General features: G+C 45.8%; 1 protein-coding gene across 1 annotated transcript; it reads left to right on the top strand.

The window, feature by feature from the left end:
• The first annotated feature begins 2,144 nt into the window (after positions 1 to 2,144).
• On the top strand, positions 2,145 to 9,628 carry LOC100950087 (60S ribosomal protein L31-like). The gene is made up of 2 exons (XM_023512020.1): positions 2,145 to 2,158; positions 9,318 to 9,628. The coding sequence occupies exons 1-2, from the start codon at positions 2,145 to 2,147 to the stop codon at positions 9,625 to 9,627; spliced, it is 324 nt and encodes a 107-aa protein (XP_023367788.1). The 3' UTR covers position 9,628.
• Positions 9,629 to 9,743: the final 115 nt, after the last annotated feature.

Genomic DNA, 9,743 nt, shown 5'->3' with positions numbered 1-9,743 from the left:
GGATAACTCTGCAGTTCCCTTCTGGCTCCAAGGGTTCCCCAGTGGAATTAAAATCTTCATTTTCCCAAGGGCAAAATCTACTGGAGAACACATCCGGTGTAGACTTCCTACCCTTCCCTGCCCCACTTCCCAGGGTTTTCTGGAATCCAATCCCAAATAGGGCACTTGTTTTTCTTTTTTTTTTTTTTTTTTTGAGACAGAGCCTCAAGCTGTCCCCCTGGGTAGAGTGCCGTGGCATTACAGCTCACAGCAACCTCCAACTCCTGGGCTCAAGCGAGTCTCCTGCCTCTGCTTCCCAAGTAGCTGGGACCACAGGCGCCCACCACAACGCCCGGCTATTTTTTGGTTGCAGCCGTCATTGTTGTTTGGCGGGTCCGGGCTGGGGATTCGAACCCGCCACCTTAGGTGTACGTGGCTGGCGCCTTAGCCGGTTGAGCCATAGGCGCCGAGCCTGTTTTTCAATCTATTTCACTGTCTGCTTTCAGGAAAACCCAAATGAAGACAATGATCTTTCCTCAAATCAACTCAATTCATTTTCCTTTTCCTAGGATTAAAATTATTCACTCATTGAAGATATAAAATTCCTGAGTTTTCAGAAATTCTATTCATTCCATCTATAATTTTCTGTAAGGGGCAGCTGGTGGGTTGAGGTGGCTTTGTCTGTCCCGTGCAGACAGAGGGACAGTTCCACATCTTCCTACGTGACTCACACACCCAGGGCCACAGCCAGAAAATGTTTCGAGCATGCCACCTGCCTCACACATGGCTCAAATTCATTCACATGGACCCAAATCACAAGTGATTTGCATAATTATGACTCCCAAGTGTTCACTTTTCTGAGGCAGGTAATCTTTGTTTTACTAACAACAAGATGATGGGTTTGCTGACAATCCCAGTTGCTAGAAAATGCAGGAGAAATTGGACAGGCTAGAATAGAATGTGATGAAGATGAAGGAGAAGCTGAGAGAGAGCAATACTTGCTACCTTCATTGGAAAACAGCCCCCAAAGACCACAGGAAAACCCTCCTCCTCGGTAGGCCAACAATGCCCTTCATAACACTTTCTGTCTCATGCCTGTCCTGAACTCCCCTGGCTCAAGCAGCCAAGCCCTGGGGAAATTCACTTCTCTGAGCCTGTTTCCTCATCTGATCACTCCTTGGTGAATACCTACCACATGCCAGACACCTGTAAGGATTAAAAGAAGTACTGTCAGCCAGGTACGGATGCTCCCGCTTGAAATCCTAGGACTCTGGGAGGCTGAGGTGGGAGGCTCCCTTGAGCTCAGAAGTTCAAGACCATACTTCTATTAAAAATAGAAAAATTATTTGTGCAGCAGAGACATTAAACTTGCTGTATCCAGGCTAAAAAAAAAAATAGAAAAATTAGGAAGAAAAAGTATCCAATGTACACAGCCCTATTTTGAAACTAATCCATAGCTTTTATAGGAATGTCATAACCTAATTATAGCCTTAGAATATAGGAAGGGGGTGGGAGAGGGGAGGTGAAGGGGGTGGATGGGGAGAGGGAGGGTGATTGGTGGGTCACCTATATGGTTTAACCTTACAAAGGTACAAGTGAATCTTTCTAAAAGCAGAGTATGAATGTTTTAACTTAATGACTAAAGAATGACATGAAGGTTATGTTAACCATTTTGATGAGAGTATTTCAAAATGTATATGAAAACAGCACACTGTACTCCATGATTGCATTAATGTACATAGTTATGCTATAAGAAATTTTAAAAAAGGAAAAGAAAAGCCAAATGTAAAAGAAAAAAAAATAGAAAAATTAGCCAGGCATCATGGTGGGCAACTATAATCCCAGCTACTGGGAGGCTGAGGCAGGAGGATCACTTGAACCCAGGAATTTGAGTTTGCCATGAGCTATGATGATGCCATGGCACTCTAGCCATGGTGACTCTGTCTCAAAAAATAATAATAATAATAAAATTAAAAAATAAATAATAATTTAAAAATTTAATAAAATTAAAAATAAATAAGTAAATAAATAAAAGAGGTAATGTGTACTGAGGCTTTGATGCATAAACACTCTAGAATTGTTAACTAAAATCATTAATTATAATTGCTATTTTATGTGAGCTTCAAAACAAAACTGCTGTGGCTGTTCTTCTCTTCATTTTGTAGATGAATAAACCAAGGCTAAGAAAGGACTAGACTAGGGCTACACAGTCTGAGTTTGTACCCAGGGCTTTTGATTTTAAGGCCATGCATCTTTTCACCCTTATGTGTCTGGGGCTCCCTGACTGTAAAAGGAGCACATCCTGAGAGAGCAGAGCACAGGGCAGGGTCAGCAAAAGCTCTCTGCAAAGGTCCAGAGAGGAAATACATTAGGCTCTCGGTGGCAACTACTCAAGTCTGCTTCAGTAGCACACACATAGCCATGGGGCACTTAATGTAAACAGACAAGCATGGCTGTGTTCTAATAAAACTTTATCTATAAAAATAGGCAGTGGGCAAGCAAGATTTCACCTGTAGTTTGCCAATCTTTGTTCTCTGATGTGATCAAAAAAAGCCTGAGCTTTGGAGTCAGACAATCCAAGATTTGAATTCCAACTCAGATAACACTGAATTGTGTCCTTGAGTCATTTAAACTTTCTAAGACTTGGTTCCCCCATTGGTCAAACAGGAATCATAGTATTTACTTTGAAGGGTTTGTCAAAGGTTCAGAATAGGAGGTGAGGCTTAAGCCCTACCACTCATTCCTGCTCCCTCCCCTTCTAGATTTCTGCAAAGCATCCAGCCAGCTGAGGATCCACAAACAGTAAGAAACAGAGTGCCAGCTTTAGGAATGGCTGGGCATGCATACAGTATCCAAATGCAAAGTTCTCTCAGCAAAAGGGGACTGGAGGTCACAGACAAGACCTGAGGTCTGGTCTGAGGCCTCCTATCTCCTGCCCTAAAGTCTAAACCTGCTCTGAACACCTATGGGAAGAAAGCTATGTGACCGGGGACCAGGTCTTCAAACCTTGGGTCCACTGATCCCATCAGCCATGTAACAAAGATGGCCAGTCCCCATTTCCCAGGGGCAGGCAGAGCAGAGACTTGACTCGCCGACATGCAGCAGCTGCACCCACTAGCAAGATGTGGCCCAGGGAATATTAAGCTCTGACCGGTTGGGTTAACAACCAACAAGGCGGTGAGAGCATCCTGCAAGCCCCCTCGGGGGCCCAGCAAACAGTATGAGGAGGTTAGGAAGAATTCCTTGCAGGAGTTTGCCTTGAGGACCAATTATGGCAGCTAGCACAGAGTAGGTGTCTAGGGGTGGGTCCCTCAGGACCAGAGCCTCAGGTTGAGATTTGGATGCACGAGATGCATTGAGAGAATCTCTCAGAAGAAATCTGTAAGGGAGGGAAGCGAGCAGGAGAGGGAAGGAAAGGAGCCCAGTATGGGTGAGGTTTGGGGTAAAGTCTAACCACGGTCTGATCCACAGGGGGCTTGGGAACATAAATTAAACTGCAGTGTTGACCTCCCTTAGGGCAAAGAGCTGACATGTGTACACCTGTATCAGTCGCCGGCATACTGGGGATTTGCAGGGTGACCTCCCTGGTGTTGTAACTCCAGTCATCCAAGGGCGATTTTCAGAGACGGTCTTAGGTAGAAACCATCAGCGATAGCAGTCCCAGGAGCCGAGGGGTCACGGGTGCACCTGCCGATGACAGGAACCTGGGCAGGACACCGACAGCAGCCTCAGAAGGCATGCCTGGGACTCCCCCAGCCCCCCTGTTCCCAGTAAGAAAACCCCCCAGATACCCTGAGGGTTCCTGGAGCTTTAGCCCTATACTCTTAAAGGTCTGCTTCACAAATGGAAAGGGGGTGTCTTTGCTAAATCTAATCACCATTTAAGGGGAGAAAAACCTCCTTCAGAATCCCAAAACAGAAAACACTAATTTTAAGTCTCCTCTGCGGAGCTCCCCGTCGTCCCCCTTTCCTCCTGCAGAAAGGCTGTTCCATCTGTTCCCAATTGCCCTCCTTCCCTGTCTCCGCCCTCCGAAACATCTTGTCTCTGAGATGGTTTTTTTCACTTGTCTCCACTTTCTCGTTTGCCCTTCCTCAACTTCCGCCTGTGACAAAACCCACTTTCTGGCCGGGTGCGGTGATCATACCTGTAATCCTAGCGCTCTGAGAGGCTGAGGCGCGTGGATTATTTGAGCTCAAGAGTTTGAGACCAGCCTGAGCAAGAGCGAGACCCCATCTCTACTAAAAATAGAAAAATTAGCTTGGCGTTGTGGCGGACGCCTGTAGACCCAGCTACTCGGAAAGCTGAGGCAAGAGAATCACTTGAGCCCAAGAGTTTGAGGTTGCTATGAGCTGTGATGCCACTGCACTCTACCCAACTGAATGAGACTCTGTCTCCAAAAAAAACACTTTCTGTCTTCTTCCCCATAACTGAAGCCTCATTTGATTCTGTCCCTAGGGGCCTTTTACATAGCTATGTGTAAGTGTGCTCACCGAAAGGAAGCTCTCTTCTCTTCCTCCCCATCCTCCCGCGACAAGCTTCCCCAGGGCACAACAGAATGACCTTTGCCATAAACAGCAGAGATTTCTCAACTATGGTCTTCGGTCATCTTTCTGGATGTCAGTCGGCCAAGAATTGCAGAGGGAAGAGCAAAGTCTCAGCAGCACAGATGGAAACTTGTCCCGCTCCCCCCCACCTCCGTGCACCCCAAGCCCTCATGTCCCCCCACACCGTGGAAGATACAGAAGCTACTGTCTCATCAACCCAAGGAGGTGTTGTCAGGTTCACCCGGAGCTGGAGAGGAGATGCTTTGCAGCCAGAGGGGAGAAGGAAAAGAAAGAAACGAGAAAACAAAGCATTCCTGCCTCCGGTCTGAAAAATAGGAGTGTTTATGCACATACTAATTAAAGTTGGCTCAGACGCCACATTCACCCAGTTAAGGGGACTGATGTCCTCCACACTGACACTGAACGAAAGCTGCTTTCAGAGCACTGTGCATTGTGCAGGCTCCTGACAGAACCCAGTGACCATTTCTGCTGGTTGTACACTCAGATCAACTCCACAAATACTCAGCGAGCATCCACTGTGTGCCCAGCACTGTGCAACGGCCTAAAATGCAAAGAGGAAGAAGAGATTGCACACTACCGAGGGAAATCAATGCATAAAAAGGCAAATAGAACAAACCCAGCTCACACAGCTGTCAGGCCAAGAACGCAGGCAGAAGGGAGCTGTTGCTTTAGCCTGAGGAGTCCATCTCCTCCGGGGGCTGCTAATGAAGGAGTAAGGTCCAGAGGGAGGAGATCTAAGAAGAAAACTGATCCAGTATCATGGGGGCAGGAAACAGCGTGGTCTAGAAGGACAAGTAATTTGATAGAGTTGAAAATCACCAACGTGGGAAGAGAAGGAGATGCTTTTTATCATCCTTATATTTATAAATTCCTTACACAAACAACATCCTTGTCTAATTCTTCACTGTGTCTGCAGCACTTAGAGCAGGGCCTGCAGAATAGTGTTCGATAAATATTTATTTTTTAAAATGAATAAATCAACAAATAAGGGACTTGCAACCAGGACACCCATATTACATGACGACTTCATTCGTTAGAATAACACTAGCTGACTGGATGTGGTAGCTCATGCCTAGCACTCTGGGAGGCAGAGGCAGGAGGATCCCTTCAGCCTAGGAGTTCAAGACCAGCCTGAAGAACAGAGCAAGTCTCTGTCTCTACAAAAAACAAAAAAATTAGTCTGGCCCAGGTGGCATGCACCTGTTGTCTCTGCTAAGGGGGCTGAGGCAGGCAAATTGCTTGTGCTCAGGAGTTTGAGGTTGCTGTGAGCTATGATGGTGCCACTGCACTCCATCCTGGGCAACACTGCAAGACCCTGTCACACACACACCAAAAAATTAATTTTTTTTTTGAGACAGAGTCTCACTATGTCACCCTGGCTAGAGTGCAGTGGCATCGCAGCTCACAACAACCTCAAACTCCTGGGCTCAAGCGATTCTCTTGTCTCAGCCTCCCGAGTAGCTGGGACTACAGGTACCTGACACAATGCCTGGCTATTTTTTGGCTGAAGTTGTTTAGCAGGCTCAAACCTGGGCCAGGCTCGAACCCACCAGCCTCAGTGTATGTGGCCAGCACCCTACTCACCAAGCTACAGGAGCCAAGCCCCAAAACTTAATTTTAGAAAAAGAAAAAAGAATAATGCTAGTTGCTATAACAAATAAAGCCAATATTTCCAATATCTTTCTTTACATGATAGAAATTTACTTCTCACTCACTTAAAGATCTAACTCAGGCCAGGCATGGTAGCTCACACCTATAATTCCAGCACTTTGGAAGGCTGAGGCAGGAGGATCACTTGAGGCCAGTGTTGGAGACCAGCGTGGTGAGACCTCATCTCTAAAAAGAAAGCCCAATGCTACTACCCATGGTTGGCAGTTGGCTTTCTCCTCATGTCAACTGAGGAACACGGGAACTTTCCATCTGTGGCTCCATCATCTCCTGGGCCTCAAAATCCTTCGTTAGCAGAAGCTGAAAGAAAGCAGAGGAAGGAAGCCCCTCAAGCTCAGAAACAGCACCCAGCACAGCCACTCACATCCCATTAGAGACAATGGGTCTCGCAACTCCATTTAAATGCAAGTGCAGCTGGGATATGGCAATTCTGGTGTCACAGGCCCCTCTCAGTGACACCACCACACCATAGAAGGGGGACATTGCACTGTCTCAACCACAACAGCCCTGGGGTCAGAAAGTTTAAACTGCTTGTCCAAGAACACGCTATTCACGTGTGATCCAATTGTTCCTTCAGTTTAAGAGCTTCCCCTCCCCTGACCTCTCTTATGCTCATTTTCCAAGCACTGAGGTCAGAAGGTAATAATATTCTGATGAACATTCCTATCAGAATCCTGCAGCCCTCTAAGCAAGGGGTTGTCCTTTCTGTTCCTGGAGGAAACACAAGCCAAGTTTTCTGAGTGAAGGACCAAGAGAGGAATGTGCTAGAACTTTCCAGGAGTATAGAGAGGGAGTCAACAGGCACAGAGGACAGGACGCCAGAATAAAGGGAGTGTGGGACAAGTAACACCACTGGGGGAGGCCTGATAGTTTTGCCTCCATCCACAGCAACCCTTTAATAATGACAACCCCATATTGTGACGGCGATTTAGCACTTCCCATGGGCAAGGCAATGAACCAAGTGCTTTATAATCATCCTCTCATTAAATCTTTAAAAAACCCAATACGATGCCGGGCAGGCAGATTACTTGAGCTTATGAGTTCGAGACCAGCCTGAGCAACAGCAAGACCCTGTCTCTAAAAACTAGCTGGGCATTGTAGCGGGTGCCTGTAGTCCCAGCTACTTGGGAGGCTGAGGCAAGAGGATCACTTAAGCCCAAGAGTTTGAGGTTGCTGTGAGTTATAATGCCACGACACTCTACCGAGAGTGACAGAACAAGACTCTGTCTCCAAAAAAAAAAAGAAAGAAAGAAACAATATGATTCTTTATGACATCCCCAATTTTACAGATAGAGAAACTGAGGCTCAGCGATGCTTAACTAAGGGTGACGTAGCCAGTCAACAAATGAGGTGGGATCTGAGGAGACTGGAGCCAGAGCCTAAACTTTTCAGCACCACCTTCAGCTATTTCTGCAGTTGCAACAGCTCTTCCGTGGCTACACAAGTGAGTGTCTGCATAGGTTCTGCAGGGCCTCAGCTGGCAAACCCCAGAAGCAGGGCTGGGAGCCAAGGCTAGAAGGTAGACGATGTAGGAGGTGTGGTTGGCAAAGGTTGGCGTCTTCAGTGATGGCCGAGAATCTTGTCTCTAGAAAGCAGAGCTCTGTGGACCCCACGAGTCCGTGTGCCCTCCTGTGTTCTACTAAGAGAACAGGGTATCTGAGCCTTCAGATGTAGCAGGGCTGGGCCCACTTGCCCTGGCCATGCCTGTTTTGCCTCCAACACATGAACTTTTTTTTTCCTTTGCCCATCTTGCAACCAACTGTGCTGTACTCCTCAGGTCAACAGTGTGAGGTACATTCAAATTACAGTCCTCACTTATGATGATCTGGGCCTCTTAAGTAACCAATCATTCTGACTTTGAATGAGCTTAATTATCAGGGTACTTCAGTGCACAAATCACCGTGTACACCCTGTTAGCCGGGCTGACAGCTCTAATTGAATCAAGCAGTCTGGTCTCATCTGGTTTAAAAAAAAAAATCTCTGGAATTTTGTCCTGACACTTTACACAGCATTGTCAGGATGATTGAACGGGTCCACCCAGTAGAGCTGCAAAAGCCCAAGGCTGGGATACTTTTTTAGAAAGATCCAAAACTCTTCAACAGGCAACTAAACTAAAGAGCAGAAAAATGTAGGTAATTTTTTATTTTAAAAAATTCTTCAATGAGCGCATCCTTTCTTCAATGTGCTTTCAGACACAGCATCTCATCGAATCCACTCATTCATTGCAGAGGTATCAGCCTCCTAAACAGTGCTTGGAGCTTGCTTAATCAATCAGTATTAATTGAACGAATGGCAAATCATAGATGAGAAAATTAGGGCTTGGAGATTATTTGACGGTCCACGCTGGCCCAGTCAGACCAGTTGTTAATCTCAGATCTGCCAACTCAATTATCAGATGGGAAATCTGGGCCTCGTGATGCAGCCAGCATCTTTGCCCCAGCTCATCCTCCCATACCTGGGCCCAGAGCCCTGAGATCTTCCAGCTCCATCTTCTGCCCTGAGGACCACCCAGGAACAAACTACAAGAGCAATGTATGACCAAAAGCCCAACCACTCACTCGGTCCTAACATTCCCAAAGTGTCTTCTCAACTGTCTCTTTGACCACAACGCCCTCCTCTAAGCCCAAAAGGTAAGAGTCTGTCCAACAATCTGGCCCTTCTGCACCAGCTACCCCAGAGTCTATTGACCTCTTTTGTCTAAGTACTACCTTGGCAATCTGTCAAAGCCTGTGAATCGCTTCTCAGAATATCAGATTTAAATGCATAAAATAAAACACAACGGATGACAAAGGAAACCAAAGAGATGAAATACACTTGTCAAAGTGTTTTTAAAATGTTATAAGAATATGCATGCTTCTTTATTCATACATTAAACAAGATCTATCAGAGGGTCTAATAACATTCATAATTTCAAAGTAGTGATGAACATGAATGATGTTCAAAATATCTGTAATAGCTTTAATGTGAAATAAAAAATCTATGATTTTTTTATTGTTAAGAAAGTCACAGATACCACAAAGACTACTTGAGTTACGTTCCTACATTCGATGATAGAAGGAAATGGTAAAATTTAATTAGAAGTTAGAGAAAATAGGGACCCTGCAGAATGGCTCCCACAAAGAAGGGTGGCGAGAAGAAGAAGGGCTGGTCTGCCATCAACGAGGTGGTGACTCGAGAATACACTATCAATATTCACAAGCGCATCCATGGAGTGGGCTTCAAGAAGCGTGCCCCTCAGGCACTCAAAGAGATCTGGAAATTTGCCATGAAAGAGATGGGAACTCCAGATGTGCGCATTGATACCAGGCTTAACAAAGCTGTCTGGGCCAAAGGCATAAGGAAAGTCCCATACCGTATCCATGTGCGGTTATCTAGAAAACGCAATGAAGATGAAGATTCACCAAACAAGCTCTAAACTTTGGTTACCTATGTACTTGTTACCACTTTCAAAAATCTACAGACAGTCAACGTGGATGAGAACTAACTGGTGATTGTCAGACACATCAAATAAAATTATAAAATAAAAAAAAA

Source organism: Otolemur garnettii, unplaced genomic scaffold (assembly GCF_000181295.1).
Source record: "Otolemur garnettii isolate 467f Iridium unplaced genomic scaffold, OtoGar3 scaffold00023, whole genome shotgun sequence".
In the NCBI taxonomy this organism is placed as follows: domain Eukaryota; kingdom Metazoa; phylum Chordata; class Mammalia; order Primates; family Galagidae; genus Otolemur; species Otolemur garnettii.
Note: the sequence above shows the minus strand (reverse complement) of the source record. Positions and strands in the feature narration are given on the sequence as shown.